The 18,246-nt window shown below is 39.8% G+C and overlaps 1 protein-coding gene across 2 annotated transcripts in view; it reads right to left on the bottom strand.

Moving 5' to 3' along the window:
* Window positions 1-4,363: 4,363 nt before the first annotated feature.
* LOC307019159 (roundabout homolog 2-like) overlaps window positions 4,364-18,246 on the bottom strand; it is a 100,412-nt gene continuing 86,529 nt past the window's right edge. For both annotated transcript variants that reach the window (XM_079649809.1, XM_079649810.1), the window contains 8 exons: window positions 16,574-16,698; window positions 15,705-15,977; window positions 14,846-15,008; window positions 12,620-12,877; window positions 11,127-11,335; window positions 7,867-8,028; window positions 7,481-7,735; window positions 4,364-5,654 (listed from right to left, as the gene is read on the bottom strand). In XM_079649809.1, the coding sequence (XP_079505935.1) occupies window positions 5,653-5,654; window positions 7,481-7,735; window positions 7,867-8,028; window positions 11,127-11,335; window positions 12,620-12,877; window positions 14,846-15,008; window positions 15,705-15,977; window positions 16,574-16,698 (1,447 nt within the window). In that variant the 3' untranslated portion in view covers window positions 4,364-5,652. The remainder of the gene's footprint in view (window positions 5,655-7,480; window positions 7,736-7,866; window positions 8,029-11,126; window positions 11,336-12,619; window positions 12,878-14,845; window positions 15,009-15,704; window positions 15,978-16,573; window positions 16,699-18,246) is intronic.

The following is an 18,246-nucleotide window of genomic DNA, read 5'->3' as shown; positions in this document are numbered from 1 at the left end:
TATGAAATACTATATGGCAGTAAAACAAGAATACAGTTTAAAGAGTGATTTGTAAAATATCAATAAAGAAAAAGAAAATCTGTTTACAGTTCTGTTTCATCTGGGTGTTGAGAGATGTATCCATAGATCTCTTCATGTTGCTCTCAAAGTGCACCAGATTGATGCTTTCAACTTCAATATTTAAAAAATAATCTTCTCGGGGGAGCATCCCCCCGGACCCCCCTAGAGGAGGTGAGGACCCCCCTAGAGGAGGTGAGGTCTGCCCCCCACTCATAAAAAATAGCACTTTACCCCTGCCTATATGCCTTGAGCTGATTATGGAGCCTTCATTGTAACAGTAATTCAGATGCAATTAGCCTATATAAAAGGCCTCAAATTAGAAGCACTGTCTGGGCCGTCTTTTTCACTCAATTCTGCAATAGGTAGATCTCGCCTTTCCCCTAGGCCGAGGTCGGTGATCTTGGGCTTAAAAAGGTTGGTGACCACTGCTCTAGGAGCTGTATGTGCGTGTGTTACAGTGTGTATGTGTGTGTGTTGTACAGTGTGTAGGTGTGTGTGTTGTACAGTAGGTGTGTGTGTTGTACATTGCGTAGATGCAGCGGACAGACAGGTCTCAGTTGGTTTGGTGTCCTCTGCTTACTTTTAATACTTGTAAATAAAACTTTTGGCCCTTCATTTATTTTCCTCATTGTAGCGACCAGAGAGGGGGGGAGGGGGATATATCCAGTCTCTGATAGTGTTACGTTATTATGAGAGTGCTCGGTTTGATTCTGAAATTATATTTATATAAATATATACATATAGCCTATATGTGTGTGTGTGTGTGTGTCCCCGCATCTGTTGCCTGTTATTGTCTCATTATACCGCATACTGTGAATGAATCAAAGTAAATAATAAGTCGTCATGAACACATCTGTCCATCAGACAGAGGGCTGCTGTGCCTCCTGTCATCATTAATGGACGTCTCTTTAAAATGACCTCAGAGGAGAGGAGTTCTCATTTCTCTAAGCGCCTTCTGCTTCCCCTCTTCTCTCCTCGGTTCCACTCCTCGGGTCCTCCGCTCGCATCTCCTGTGGGCGGGACTAAGTCTCGAGGATAGGAGTCGAGGAGGGGAGTCGAGGAGGGGAGTTAGAGAAATGAGAAAGGGCCCCCCTCATCACTCCACCGCTCCCATGTTTTCTTTTGTGTTGCCATAAGTTATTCTCTCTCTGTTGGTGCGCGGGGCTAATGCTAATGCTAATAATGCTACAAATGCAATGGCGGCTTCACAAAACTTTTCAGTTTTTACGAGTTTTGAGGGGCGTGGTTTGCAATTTGCCCAGCCAATAGAAATTTGTACTTTTTTGGTACCACCTCTCTAGCAGGCACTAAACCTATTGATAATAACCTTCTAAACCTTAACCATGAATCAAACATTGCAAAGGACATAGTCAAGGCCCGGAAAGTGTGTACCACTCAGATAGCAATCGGAAAACAAGTGACTATTTGCTTGCAGAGGTCTGGCCTTTATCCTCAAGGTGGATTGATTTTACTTCAAAGCGTATAGATACCATTCAATGGAAAGAGTGGCATTCTGAATGGCAAAAGTCCCTGAGAACAGATTGAAACTTGTTTCCTCCATTACAACAGCTGTCACTAAAAACAAAGATGTAAAATTCTTGTGATGCAGGTGTATACAATGCGACAGCAGATGGTTCAATGCAACCTACCCTTGACTCTGTTGTACATCAATAGTGCACACTCACTTCTCAGGTCAATTCACAACAGAAGCGAGAGGAAATGTTCCTTGAAGAAGAAGTGTTGCAATTTAAACTCATGTACACATGTTATTTATCTCCCCAGCTGTTGAAAACATTGTTTCATTGCCCAACTCTGCTGATGTTGGAGCTCTTGAGATAGCTGCCGAGCATTATTTTCCAGGATAAAGTCCATAGAATGACCTATCGCAAGATTCCAATTAATACTTGCTTTTACTGCTCTTAGAATTAGAAAGATCCATACACACAAAAACAGTTTTCCTCTATTTCTGAATTGACTTTCCCACGGTTAGATTCTGCACAGTTCTTTCTGTAATTATTGGGAGCCGAGAAAAACCATCAATGGGATGAATTTGGGAGTGTTCTCCTGTCATCTTTTATTCCCTTTCACTGTGTTTATGTTCAGGAAGAAAATATTCAAACCAGGGTGCAAGGTTAAACGAGATGCTTCCGAGATTCCTCTTTCTTGTTTCATGCTCTTATGAAAAGTTGATGCTCTTTGGCCACAGATGATGGAATTTTCGTAAGGGTATTGAAAGCTATGAATTGCTGTCTCCCACCTTAGCTCAGTGTTTGTGTTACCTCCATAAACCGTTTGATACACCTGGGGAGTCAAGATTATGAAAACCAGAGAAAATACAGGAGGACTCTGAATGATTCAAGCAAAGGTGATGTTAAACAGAGAAGATTTTAAATACATCTAAAAAGTGTTGGCGTTGCCGTGATGACCATGAGGCTTTGGCCTTCAGTTGCCACTCTAGGAATTTGAAGGAAGTTGAACTTCCAAATATGGTCAGAAGAGAGCGCGCCCAAAACGTGAGACGTTGATGCATGGATATTTAAAGAGACATGGAAAGAGAGCGCAGAAAAAGCCAATGTGGAGCACAGAGTACAGGTAATTAACGTCTTGTAGTTTTAGATATATTTATATACTATTTAGGTTAGGGTTAGGGTTAGTGTCGCGTACAAGTGGGCGTGGTTTGTTTGTACCATCTTGTTGCGGCTGCAACTTGACCCTTCTGCTTTCCAGCTGAGCCTCAGCTCACACACTGAACCTTAAAACACTGCATGCTATTTATTCCTGTATTTATTCCTGTTTTTATTCAATCATTCCTGTTTTTATTCCTTGATTTATTTATGCTTTTATTTATTTATACTTATGACATGTTCCGACCTTAATATATGTGAGGGTCTGAGCTCTCTTAATTCCATCGTGTCACCGGGCCCGGGTAAAGGAGGGGTAATATCGTTCTTATTAATAATAAGTACGATACAACGAACCACAACGCTCATATTACCCATGGATGTATATTATACATCCATGGGTAATATGAGCGTTGTGGTTCAACCGATCTAAAGCACTTTCTGAAGCAGTCACGTGGTATTGAGGGGCAGCGAGGCTTCGTTTGTCATCGGTGACGTCACTGGCCCAAAACGATAAAAGCCTCGATACATGCTTCACAAAAAACTTCCGGAATTACTCGACACACGCTCCGAAGCCTAGGCGCAATACGTAACATCACTAGTTATGCTTTCCTAACACTTTCCTAATGCCCACAGGCGGTTTTTCTGGTTTATTTTCATTGAAAGCTCTTTCATACACACCCCCCTTTCCTTATTTTTAAAGAAGACTTTTCTATCTAAATTAACTTTTTTTAAATCAATATTTTTTATTTAGTTGGGAACTGGTCCTCAGGCCTCTTTCCTGATTACCTGCAATCTTGGGAAGTGGTTCCGCTGCTAATTTAAATCAGCAGTGCAACATTTTGATCTTACAGAAATCTTTCAGGCAATGTAACATAACCATCACAAAGTTAAGCAAGAGACAATAAAACATCTCACTTAGGTGCTCGCGATCTACAGCGAGTTAAATCTACTTTTAGATTGGATCTGTCAGTGCTGAGCTGGATAAAAACTGTCTGATATACACAAGAACATACTGAATCTAACACATAAAAACTTAAAAATAAATGTTAAGCATGAATCCCATCAATCATCGGGAGCACCATGAAAGGGAGACAGTTTATACCTTTATCTTGTTCTGCTTTGTGATGGTTATTTGACAAAAAATTATGTTGGATCCAAATGTTACTCTGTTAAATCAAATCCGTTTAGAGCTATCATGGAGCAGATCTTTTATCTGACTTGTGCCGTCAGCCGTGTTTGAGAAAAGGAATCACATAGGATCAATGAAGTCAGAACGACCCATGTGTTTTAAAAGAAAATGTTAGTGTTGTCTTAAAATAACATTTATCTTGTGCAATTACTTTACTCATTCTGATTTATGCAGTCCCTTGAGGAATTGAAAAATCCTTTTAAGTTTTTAAACAAACGTTTACACAGAGGGTGACGTGGCAAAAAGTTGAATATATTACCTAAGTATGCAATGTTTCTGCACAACAATTTCATATATTATCAAAAAGTGAAACGAGATATAAAAAAACTAAAAGCAATCGAAAACCTTTTCAATATTGAGGATCTATTACTGTATATTGACCAGTTTCAAAATCCCAAAAATTGACTTTGGTCGATTAGTGGATGAATGTATTTGTGTGAGACTCACAGTAAGGAGAACGCATGGTTCATTTTCACATACACATTTTATTTTGCATCAAAGGATTGAAAAACTGCCCAAATGTATGTGGCTGCTTATTCCTGAGGGCAAACCAATATGGCAGGTAAAGATTCTTGAAAGAGTAGTCATTACCAGAACAATGATCAAAACAAAAACCATCCAAACATGTGGCAAGACGTCGCATTGTGAATCTCGTTGGCAGAAAAATGCTAATTGGCTAGACTTTAAAACTGGAAAATGTTTTTTGGCAGTTGGTCAAGTAATTTTTAAATTCATATATACTTATTGTTAAATTCTGCATCTCATTATTCTCGAGGGCCTTTTGGCCTGGATATTTCCCTATGTACTGCCCCATTGCCCATTCAATATTGCACTCAATATGTCACTGTATGTAATTGGAAAATAATTAGCAAAACAAATGCATATATATTTTGATTAACATACTCTTGTGAATGGCAGAGACGCTTACCCTATGTTCCTATGTCTTTGCTTTTAAAATCGCAACATTGTGTTGCTTTGTTCCCAATAAACTGGTAAACATTTGTTGAGAACCATTATAGGTATGATGCATAATAATCTCCCAGCGATAAGTGATATATTGGCATATTATTTCCAAGTATTTACCTGTGTCTTTTTCATTCTCAATATATGTGTTTCTTTAAAACAAGTATAGCGCAGCCAAGTATATATCTTCTGTTTTCGGTTCTGTTTATCATAGACGTCCCTCTCTGCCATTAAGATTCTCCTCCTCAGCTCAGCTGACAATGGGTTTGTGCTTATTTTCACCAAAACGCTCTGTGCAAAGTACAACGATACAGTAGCTTCATTAAAATAAGCTAACAGTTTGAGCATTAATGAAAATCCTTCACAGTAATAAATCACAAAAGATACAACATTGGGTTTGGCTTGCATAGCGAAGCAAAAGAAAAGAGAAAAAAAACCATTAAAAAATATATTTACAAATGATGCAAGTCCTTTTTCATATTAGTCATTTTGTTGTGATTTTTCTTCATCTCCACTCTGTGAATCTTTGTACACGCTGTGACAGAAAAAAGAAGAAGCAGACATACAACATACGATTTTACTCTTTTGAAGAGGGGGATGAAAGTAACACTGTGAGACTGGTGTCTGTGTCTGTACATGACATTTACAGCTCTGCATTTTTATCGCGCGCTCGGTTCCTTTTGTCTTCATTCTGTCTCCTCTCCGTCCTTCTTAACATCATTCAGTGTCTCGTCGCAGAGAGAAAATCTCATGACGCTTACAAACAAGGTGTCCTGGGACCCGGGAGCATCTGCAGGGTATGATGCTTCACAAAGACTCTGGAATAAAAGACAAAACAAAAACAACAATTGAATATCTTGGGAGACATTAAATAGAAAGCAAAATACTAACATACGCATCTGTACCTCACAATCCTAGGATACATTTCGGTGTGAATGCAAGCTCAACATTGATGGGATCTACAGCTTTTCCTTACTGGAAATTGAGCATCATTCTTCACTTTTTCTGTTTATTTTTTTCTTAGCAATTTTTTCAATTAAAGGGGCCCTTTTATGCTCATTTCCAGGTTCCGTTTTTTCTGCCTCTACTGTGACATGTTTACTGCCTTTAATGTTCAAAAAGCTCTCTATGTTTCTCATACTGCCTGTGCTGCAGCACCTCTTTTCACCCTCTGTCTGAAACCAGAGACCTGTCTGCTCTGATTGGTTAGCTGGCCGGCTCTGTTGTGATTGGTCAACCGCTTAGAGATGTCACGTACAATGTGTTGAAGCGCTAGCCAATAGAAGCGCTGGCACTATATCACGGAAATAAAGGAGTCAAATGAATTTGTTTCAGGCAGGGGGGGGGTTGTGTGAGAGATTTCACTTTGGCGTGAACTTTGGGATTTTATCCTTTGCAGACCATTTACATGCACGAACATTTACATAACACGCTACATAAAAAAGAAAACCCAAAAGAACATAAAAGGGTCTCTTTAACTGTATTGTGAAACTGTCGCAGCAGGCTTCAAGAGGAACATCTTTTTTTTCTCTCTGTACTTCTTTATAAACTGACGAAGAACAGAGAAGCCATACAATTTCATAATTATATAGCAAAAATGTGTTATTTGTGGCTGTCACTTTAACAATATGGATTAACCAAATAAAACTGGAATTAAAAATGTATTTTAAAAGAAATAAAACATGCACATTATGTCCTCACTTGCTTAGATTACTGTACAGTTTGGCAAATTATCCAGTAAGCCATTGGTAATGTGCTACTCTCATTTGATACCCTTCAGAATATTCTTTTATCTTTTTTCTCTATTTAAAAACCCACCAGTTCTGCTTTTAAAATGATACATTTGACCAAGTTCCTCAAATAATTCCTTCTGGATTACCTTAAAACGAATTTATAGACAACCTATGTAGCAAATCCAGGATTTATTTTTGTAGGAAAGGATTCTGTTTCCTATTTTGTTATTGGAAAAGGATTGTGGGAGCAACCTTTCTCTCGGTATCGAATAATGGTCGGATTATTTAAGGGCATGCTGCTATCTCCAGTCTTAACCCTTTGAGAATGGAACCTCCCACCGGCGGCCATCAGAGATAGCAGGTATATCTATGTCGCCCTGGGGAAATATTTTTATTGCAGAGTTTAAACATCTGGACGCTGTCTGTCACTCAGCTCTCAGATTTATTACTGATGACCCATAATGCACCCAATATAGTATCAGAAGGTGGGCTGGCCCTCCCTGTCTGTAAACTGATATTAGCCCTCTTTTAATTCATCGGTAAAGAGTACGACTACATCATAAAATACCTACTACCATTATATTAAAAATATCATTTTCTGAGAATAAATGACTAAAGTAGACTAAAATTAAAGATAACGATAGGCTAATTAAAACATGGGTTGTTTTATTGGTTTTAGGTGTCACTGTTTGTAATACTAAGCTTGTATTTTTATTTCCTTTCAAGACCTACGCACAAGATGTTTCAGAAAGCATTTATTTTTAAGCATGGTGTTAAGCTGTTGTCTATTTATATGAATTCTGTTATTGTTTTATATGTTGTGACATCGTGATTAAATTAAGCTTATTGAAAACAATCATCATGTGTAATTTGCACACAAAAACACATCCTCACGAAGGATTAACACCTACAGTGTTCCCTTTTCTCTGTGCTGTTGGTGGACGGATGCCCGTTGTGGGAGGGATCTGTGCCAGGTCTCTTGTGGGAGCCCCTACTCAGGGTGGCCCTGTTGGATGTTGTTGTGCCGCTCCAGGAAGCCATATGCTGCCGCTCCAGCGTCGACACGGTCACCATGCACTCCTCAGAGGGGTCTGAGGCCGCAGCTGCCCACGAGCTGTGCATGCGGGAACCCACACTGTGCAGGGAATTTGCAGCCGGTGTGTGGGCTGTGGAGTGGATGGTAGATTTGGCAAAGTACACAAATGAGACATCATGATAGAAGCACTCCTCGCTGGATTAACTACAACAGAGGATACTATGGCAAACATTGGCTGAGAGTGCAAAAGACTCAACTCACCGTCTTTGTCGGTATCTCTTCGTCTTGGCAGAGTCCCGACCTTGCCAGTCTGAGGTTTGAGGCCAGTCAATGTTGCCCTCTTGTGGCCGAGGCTGTGAGTGCTCTGTGCGCCGGGGTCTGCTGAGCCGGAGCTGTCAGAGCGACACTTCTGAGAGCTTTGACCTACACAGAGGGAGTTAAAGGGGACATATTAAGCACATGTTCAAATTTCAGACTTGTATTTGGGGTTTCTAATAGAACACTTGCTATATTGCTATATTGTTCAAAAACACTTTATTTTTCTCATTCTGTCCGTCTGAATATACCATTATTCGGCCTCTGTCTTAAACACTCAGTTTGAGTGCCTCTTGTCTCTTTAAGACGCACTACCAAAAAAGTAGTTTTTCTCTGATTGGCTGGCAAAAAACCTTCGGTTCCTTTGTTGCTTGTCTTATTTCTCAGTTTGTGGGTTGATAGGCGTGTCAAGTACACAAGTATTTTTACACAAACAAATAAATGTAATCACTTAGTCTTTAATAAAACGTCTCCTTTAATGAAGATTTGCCTAAGCATGACTTCTGCAAGCTTTACCTTCAGAGAGGGAGTTAAAGGGGACATATTGTGCTATATTTAGGTTTCATACTTTAATTTGGTGTTTCTACTAGAACATGTTTAAATGCTTTAATGTAAAAAAAAACCTTGTATTCTTCTCATCCTGTCTGTCTGAATATATCATTATTTGCCTCTGTCTTAAACGCTCAGTTTAAGTGCCTGTCTCTTTAAGACCTGTTCCCAAAAATGCCTAGTCTGTTCTGATTGGCTGGCATCAAAAATATGCAGATTCTTTGTTGCTAGTCTTATTTCTCAGTTAATGGGTTGGTAAGCACTCTAGATACACAAATGTTTGTGTATACAAACCAATAAGTTTAAGCACTTCAAATGTGAGTTGTTCATCATACGTCACCTTTGATTAATATTTGGCTAAGTGTGCCTGAACACATATTTGGTTCACACCCAGTGGATTGAGCTAGACACCAAAGAGTAATGTGGATGTACAAAGCAATCCACTAGTGGAAAATAGGAAAAAAAGGAGGAGAAAGAAAGAAATCAAATTATTTCATAGATATTGTGCCAAACTTGCTTACATACATATGGTAATGTTGTAAAAGAAGATTCACAGCACTTCAATTGCACGCTATGTAGAATTAACTTCTTCAAACTAAACTTATTTTGTTAGAAAATCAGTTAATGCTTTAATCAGAGGGTTTGAAGAACTGTTATCTTTGCTGCAGCATTAAAGCAGCCTGTTGTAGTAAGTTACATACAACAGCAATTGAAATCAGACATCATGGAAATACGTTTTTATTAACATGCTATTAAAAGAATACATGCACAACTGCTTAATGGCATCCCCTGTGGAAATACTGCCAACGCACCAGCTTTGTTCCTGATTTGTTTCACTGGACTGAAGCTATTTTCTCTGCCTTGACGGTTAAACATGACACAATAAATGTTTGCATTGCTAATGTTTGTGTGACCTGTAATATGCCCCGCAACGGGTTATTAAAACTATTGAAAACACATATTCTCTATGCACAAGTCAATCTCTTAACCCATCAAACAATCAAGTCTAAAAATTGTACACTTCTGTCCCTGTGGGAAAAGCCTTCAAGTTTCTCTCTAAAGAAACACTTTCAGACAGAACCCTATTTATAAATGCATCAAATCTTAAATGTTAGACGTGGGCTTTTCTATTTCAAGAAGAGCACTAAAATATTCTATGTTTTGCTTTTGATGTCTATGCAAGAATGGCTTCAAGCAACTGTTCACAGACTGTCTGCATATCTCTTTGACACAGACAACTTACAGAGGAAAAGGGTATATGATTAAGATAGGAAGTGTGAATAATTATTAAGCCTAGAAAACATTTTCCTATTTTACCAACTTTTCTATATAACCTGTTAGTGTCAATCACTGTGGCTGCTGTCTACATAAACACATTCCTGATGTATTATGTATTATCCGTAATAACAACCCCTAGACAAGTGTCAGTGGGGGCTTGTATGTGCAGTTTAATGGTCCATTGTGTGCCTTGGTCTTTGTACTATGCAATGTGTCTGTAGGTGATAGTTCAGCCGGCCAACAGACTGCACAGTGTTTGCTGCCCCAGCGGTCCAAACCCTATTGGCAGACAAGAGGGTTGATATTGGACAATTCTGCAATACACTGGAAAATATTTTTGAAAATTCAAAGCCATGTCTTTTTGCAATATTTTATTGCCGGGAATACCTTTGCATGGCAGCTAAAAGGCTTTGTTAGGAATAGCATTAGAGTCATTAGGGCTGCAACACTTACTTGACTTATCGATTTGTTTATTGACTGAAGAAAAGTCATCAACTATTTCCTTAATCCATTAATGGTTAAAGTGTTATCTTAATGCATTAAGTACAAAAATGCTGTTTTCATCCTCTCAAGTGGAGATTTCCTGCTCTTCTCTGTTTTATATCATATTTACCAGAATATCTATGAATTTTGGTCTAAAGAACAAGATATTCTAAAGACCTCACCTTTGACTTGGGAACCATTTTTTCACTATTTTCTGACAATATATCGACCAAACAACCTATCCATGAATCCAGAAAATGATCATAAAATAAACCACAAAATAAATGTCATTTTTAGTCCTATTTAAAAAGAAAAAAAAAAAAAAGGATAAATTACATTTTCAAATATGTGTACTCAGTATCTGCAACTTAATATAAGTGATGAGGTGCAGATTTTTTTAATGAAACCCTTGGATAGATAGCAATGTGTCCTTTTAATAACAATACATCAAAAATACAGCCATAAATTAAAGCTGCATGTTGCGATGATTTGGCCCTTGGACCCTCCGGACCCCCAGACTCACTTAGTTTGGGTATTGCATTAAGGTGTTGTATCAATATAACTTCCTTTGTCAACTATATGGACCAAATCTACTTGTAGTCATACTTATATCATCCACTTTTCATACTTTAAACATTCAGAAGTTCATAGTGAAATGTATGTATTGTCATATATTTGTACATAACATATGGTTACACAAGCCCATATCCCTAAGTTTGCTCCTTCATGTTTTGATTATCATATTATTTATACAATCTACTGCTGCGTTAGAAACATTTCTCAATGTTGCATCATATTTTGTGCAGCAGAAATAATGTGGTGTTGGAGCAAGATACTTGAACTCTTTTGAAAAGCAATAACTTCAGTCAAATTCCTTCTTCCACATGCACACATACCTGAGCCGTCAACATTATCCACGCTGTGACCAGGAGTGTACTCAAAGCCACACAAATTCTTTGACACCATAGCATATCTTTCCTCCTCCTCCATATCCTCGTCTTCTTCAGAAAGTAGAGTCGCTCCCAGATCTGAGCCCAGTGTGCTGGACATGAAGTCCATCGGAGGGACGGGGGCGGTGGACACGTTTGGACTGCCCTTCATGTGCCTAATTAATTGTGGGGAAATACTGTGTATTAATGGACACAAAATACATTTTAAAAAAGCAATGAATGTCAGGTAAATAATCTAAAACAGTTTACATAACGCAAAATTAGTGCATATTCAGAATAGTAAAGATGCAATGTGCGGACTATGAATGCCTGAAGTGATTCCACTGATTAGTTTCTCTGTTCCGGTGTGTGTTGCTCACACAATGCAGTTGTAATTGGGCTGGATGTAGGATATCAGGATGGGCAAGGCTGTCACCAACATGCCTCTTATCTCCCCCACAGCTGTCCTCCATGATGGCTCACATCCCGCCATAGAGTAGATGCATGCATAATTACCAACTCTATTTACTGATGTCAGAGCAGCATGTTAGACTAAACCCAGTCATTACCCTCCAGCACGTGTCGCCCCTGACTTGTCAAGTTTTCCAATGTTCCATCAAAAGGTGCAATCAATGCAGAGCTGTGTTTATCGCCCGCAAGAAACGTGGAGCGCAGGATCGGGACTGACACATGTTAATAACAGTATTGTAAGACGCTCAAACATCGGCTATTGATATGTAAAACTCAAACTTACAGCATACAATGAATACAATTACAGGTATATCTCCTACTGTGCAGAGCAAATGTATTTCAACATTATTCAGATGGATACACACATTACGTTTTCAAATGATCTAAGAGTCACAAAAAGGGTCTTTATCTTAAATAAAGAAACATAATCTAATACTGACTAATACCCACCTGTTCCGACTTCTTGACAAAAATAATCTCTCTTCTGTAAGTATGACTTAGAAAGGTCTGGCTTATTGATAGCTAATAATAATCATACAAATTATAATAAGTATTATCATAAGAAAAATATATATTTTCCTGTGCCAATACAAAGCCTGTGTGCCTAGATGGACACATTTTTACTTCAACTTGTGTTTATATAAATATGTATTTACAGCTTTGGAAAATAATAAGAGACCACTGCAGCATTATCAGTTTCTACAAACCACTGAAAAAAATTCTGTGTTGGAATTCTACAAACACTGGAATGGAATGGCTGCCATACATGTAGAGATTGAGATTTACGCAACATTTGGAGTAGTCTTTTAAGCTGTATTTTATTCTAATATGTCACAAAACGTAATATTTAAATACAGTTTTAATTGATTGATGTATAATGTAGTAGCAGGGTTATTGCTTTGTTTTCTTTGGATAAAAGCGAGAGCTAAATTAAATCAAATGCCAATGGCTCAAAATGTAGTTAGCTTTTGGTTCTAAAAGTTCCTTACCATGACTGCTTGGCCACCTCGTATTGGTAAGCTCTGGTCAGCTCATCCAGATGGGCCTGCAGAATGGATTGCATTTCGTCGTGGTGGGTAGAGCTGAGAGAGGAAGACGAGGGTTGGCTGAAGGAAGCTGTCGCTGGCGAGGAAGATCTTCCTCTCAGCGGGGGGGTGGGACCTCTGTCATCCTCCTCCTCGTTGTCCAAACCCTGGTGGCGGTAGGTCTGGACAGACATTGGAGGGGCCCAACTGTTGCTGTCATATCTGGCATGTAGAAGGAATGTGTTATCTGTTAATAATCATCGTTGACTTTGTTGAACAGCTAATTGCATATTGTCGAACAGGACGGGAATTATTTCAAGATTTAAGAGTACATTTCCTCAACCAAGAGCTTGAATGGACCAAAATGATGATAGACTTGAAGAAAAAATGACTTTTCTTGAGAGTTGGACCAAATGTGTTACGATTATTGTGTTATGTCACGTTTTGTATGTCTTGTTGTGGGTGTTTTGCTGTTCTCCCTGTCATGTTTTCCTCTTGGTGTATTGTCTGGTCCTTTTCCCTGTGTTTTTCCTCCTGTCGTTAGTTTCCCTGGTGTGCCTAGTTGTCTGATTGTGTTCACCTGTGGCCCTTGTGTTTCTCCTCCCCTGCCCGGCTGTTTCTCGTCTTGTGATTACCCATCCCTGTATATAGTCTTGTCTCTTCCTGTTATCAGTGTTGGTTCGTCTTTTGTTTGTGACTGAGTTCACCGGTGAGTGTTCTGTTTTATCCAAGTTATTATTTTATCCTTGAAATAAAGGATATATCAGTGTAATCTGCATTTGGGTCCTGCTTGCTTCACCCACTGTAACAAAATGTCTGAAGTCACATGTTAGTTTTAAATACATTCCCTAATAATCTTTAAATGTGTTTCCAAAAAAACAGATACAAATGATCAAAATCAGGTTCTCTCCCTTTGGAAAGTTAAATAAAAACAGCTAAGTTTAAGGGCTGCAACCAACTTTTCTTTTCATTTTTGATTAATCAACTAATAGTTTTCAGATCTATCGATGTATCACTTGTGATGGGTCAACAGCTGAGAGATGTCACGCCTCTTAGCCTATCACGTACAATGTGTTAGAGCGCTAGCTAGGGATGTCCCGATCACCTTTTTTTGCTCCCGATCCGATTCCGATCATTTGATTTTGACAATTTGCCGATACCTATTTATCCCGATCCGATCTTTATGCAATGCATTAAGAGAAAAAAAAGCATTCAAGTTGTCCCTTAAGGTTATTTTTTTATTCAAATTGGATATTCTATCCAACATGGATATAGCTTATTTTTTTCACAACAGCATTGGATCAGTTCAGTTGTGTAGCATTGGATCAAAACAAAATAAAGCTTATCAGTACTCGTTAGCTTACTGCTACAATTAGACACTGCGCCCTGCCCACTCTGTTGCCAGATTTGAGAGAAATAAGCAACCAGGTCTATGAAAACAAGCCCCAAAGAAGCAACACATACATGATGTTGTGTAATTTGAAACCAAAACTAAGGCCTCAGGATGACTTTAAGACTTGAACATGCTCATTTTTGTTTTGTAACATTGAATAAAAAAATAAATAAAAGAAATCCGATCCCCGATTTTTTTGTCCCGATTCCGATCTTTTGAAAATCACGTGATCGGCTCAGATCCCCGATCACGTGATCGGATCGGGACATCTCTAGCGCTAGCCAATAGAAGATTAGTGTTACATACAGTAGTGATGTCATTATGTCCCGGAAGTAATCAAAGGAGTCTAATCGAGGTGTATCAGGCAGGGGGGATGTGTGGGAGAGAACTTTGGGATTTTAGACTTTGCAGACCATTTACATGCACTGAAACCTAGATAACACACTATAGGAAAGGAAAAAGCACTATTTGGGGGTCTTCGTTATCAGGAAAATAGGCAGCTATTGGTCTATTTCCCCATTGTGTGAACTATGGAAAACACACACACACACACACACACACACACACACACACACACACACACACACACACACACACACACACACACACACACACACACACACACACACACACACACACACACACACACACACAGACACAGACACACACACACGCCACAGGTGCAGGATACTGTGACCTCTGTACTTGCATGTGTTTCTTCCTTCAACGTCTTTTATTTAGTGTTTGTGTGCATCCGTTCTAGGGGTAGAGATTGATGAGATATGAATGTATCTTACCCTCCTCCGTGGTTTTCCTGGGGGTAGCGGTCAAGGTCAACCTCGGTACCAGGGAGGGGGTGCATGGGTGGTAGAGGCAGGGGCATGTTCACCCAGCATGTCCCATTTGATTTAGAGGCCTTTGTCCCACCCTTCACCTTCTTTTTTTTCCCGACCTTTGCACCTGGGGGGAGGTAAGTGAAGAGAAGGTCTACACATTCTGAAGAAATCCCTGTACACACCGAAATCACAAACACATACCTTGAAAGCTATCTTTTATCTGAACTTTCTCAATCCTGCCTCGCAGCCAGCGTTAATTATTTCTTCTTTTTTTTTGTGTGTTGACAGCGCATTAGGACTTTTTCTAGATGTTGACATTTCCTTAAAGAGCTACCAAAACCTGCGGCAAACCACTTTTAAGTCGCTTCCCCATTCGCTCTGCTTTATCTGCGGTAAGCCTGACATTTAGCTGAGGCACACAGGCTATTGTGCGTAGCTACAAAAAATGTCCTGTAATTTATATACACTGCATGAAAAAACTCGGAACACTGAAGGATTTTTCCGCCATCGCTAATCAAGTTAACCCAGAGAAATGCGTCATGATTGGGTGACATTTCTGGGCTAGATGAGCTCCTGGGGTAGAATTGTGATGAAGACAGAAGGGTAATTAAGGAACATTATCCTAGGGGGTCCATTGCTGTGAATATGTATACATAAATTCCCTCCTTTTTCATTTAGCTCTTTCTCTGGTTTTCTTTGCCAACTCCCTTAAAGTCATAGAATATAAACCCCCTTGCTGTTATTTTACTGAGCCCCAAGTTGCATACACAAGAGTGAAAACATCACAGCATGAAAAAACTACAACTGAACTTCAACATACCATTGCCAGGGCGCCTGTCAGTCAGCGAGTAGCCGAGGTTTGCCATTTCCTGCTGGGCTTGGAGAGAAGCCTTCCAGCGGGGATCAGGTCGGTCCACAGCCAGCTCGTGGAAGCTGTTGGACTGGAGTATCTGAGTGGTGGCGTAGGGGGTGGGCTGGATGCCTCGCGCCGGGCTACTGTACCCTGCCTTCCCCATGAAGTCAATACTGCTATAGATGGCACCATCAGACAGCATGGTGCCAGTCTTCTCCACGGCAGCGGATGGTAAAACATCTGAGACAAAAGAGGGGAGCGACAGAGCGAGGATGGGGAAGAAGACGGGATCATGGAGAGATAAGTTGACACGAAGTTAACGATCTTTAAGGTCATTAGCGCTTCCTGCTGCTCTGGCACTCGGTATTAGTTAAATACAGATCTCAAATGGACTTGATATAAATGAAAGTGATTATCTACTAGCACAATTAGCATGCAACGCGCTGTGGGGGCCCGGTGGGAGCGTACACCAGAGTGGTATTCAAACAGCGCTAACCTTCAGCTCTACTCTCCCACAAACAAAAAGCCTGCAGCTCAGCGGGGTTCCAATGAGCTGAGAGGACATGCAAATACATGATAAACACTTCGATCCGATAAAACCAGAGAAAAAAAAAGTAAGAGTATGTGAGAAACACGGCGAAATATCACCCTTGTCAAAGCTAATTAGTGAAATATAGCCCTCAGAGGCTGTTTTTTAATTTGCGTGTGTGTGCTTGTGTGTTTGTGATGTCCTGTCACTGCGCTTCCCAACGGATGAGCATCAAAACTGTCTGACCAGGCATTGCTAGAACCGTATTTTCCCAACACCCACAGCCTGTTTACTGGTTTCTATTTACCTCCTCGGCCAAAGTTGCTTCCGCCCTTGGGACTCCCTAAGCCGTTAGCTGGGAGGCTAGTGGAGGGCCAGGAGTCAGCCAACCAGGGGAGGCCTTGGTCCCCCGCTTTCAGCAGCCCTGGTCGGCTGTGAGATGATGTTTGTTGGGAAGAGACAAAGTCAAGAAGACGTAGTTAAATATCCAGCCTCCATCGTAACAGTACGGCTCATTTTCTTCCTGCTGCATCAACAACAAATTGATGTGAAAACTCATTCAGCATATTCTCGCCTGTGGAGTAGCCTGGGCGAAGAGGCGACAATAAACAACAGAGAGACATAAAATGGCAAGTCTATAAATCAGACTTCTTTCTCCCCTTAACTCCAGCACTCCTAACTCTCCCCGGAGAAACAAGGCAGGCTAAATACACACTAAATCCACTTTAGAGCCTTAGCACAACAGAAATTTACATTTTAAATTGAGAATCATGGACAGCCTCTGGCAGATCGGCTACAGTGGTGCACCGTCTCCATAGCAACAGAGACAGCAAAAGCCCATTAGGTGGTTTAGGAAAGCTACCGTGTCATTTTGTCTTAGTGAAATACAACGAGCATGAATGCAAGCTTTGACTTCAAGGTAGGAAAGTTGTGGGCGGCAATTTAGGGTGAAAGAAGAGGAGGAGGAGGAAAAAAAGAGGCAATTTACAACCACTTCTTATCAGCTGCTGCAAAAACGCCAAAACGCTCACATACACCCTGTCCGCATATGTTTGTTAAATGTGCAGCTACACAGAGAATTTTTCCACCGGGGTTGATTCGCCAAATGCCAAGGGAATTGTTTCATAGCTGACTTGGTGATGGCTTAAAGGTGTTCAAACAATTACATCAATCATTTCCATTTTAGAATACGCAAGCGTTTACATACATTTACATACATTTGCTTTAAAAAACACGTGCCAACACCAACACGTATGTGGAGAAACACGCTCACGCAAACAAACGGGGAGAGAAAGTGTTTATTTTTAGTCCATTATTTGCTACATTTGTTCTAGCTCTGGGCTTATCTGCCTGTTAAGGTGTGACAAAAGGAAAAGAGGCAAAAGGAGGGAAAAGAAAAAGCAGAGGACCTTCACTCTTTCCCTTCCTGCAAAGCAAGTGTTCTCTTTTGATACTAACAAATACAAAGGCAAGGTTTACTTCTGGCATATTTTTATCATTCTCTTGGCCGCTGTGTGGACTCTCAAAGCAGAGGTGGAAGAAGTATTCAGATGCTTTACTTGGAGTTAAAGCACCCATACATTATTGTCCAACCACTTCATTACAAGTAAGAGTCCTTCATGCAAAATCTTTCTTAAGTTAAAGTATTATCAACTAAATGTACTTAACATATAAAGAGTAAAAGTCATCATTGTGCATTGCCTTTATGTGTGTATATAATTATATTTATATTTATATACAGTATATATCATTTTAATATTGTTGTATTTTACTGCTGTCGACAAACATTATTTCCCTAATGCATAAAGTAGCATAAAATGGAAATACTAATACTAGTAAAGTACAAGTACCTAAAAATGTTACTTAAGTAAAGTCCTTCAGTTAATGTACTTAGTTACATACGTTATTGTTTACAAAAACAAAAACGATCTCTCCCTCACCATTGACAATTCCATTCTCTCTCCTTCCCCTCTAATATCT

This window comes from Notothenia rossii (genome assembly GCF_949606895.1).
Source record: "Notothenia rossii genome assembly, chromosome: 9".
Classification (NCBI taxonomy): domain Eukaryota; kingdom Metazoa; phylum Chordata; class Actinopteri; order Perciformes; family Nototheniidae; genus Notothenia; species Notothenia rossii.
Note: the sequence above shows the minus strand (reverse complement) of the source record. Positions and strands in the feature narration are given on the sequence as shown.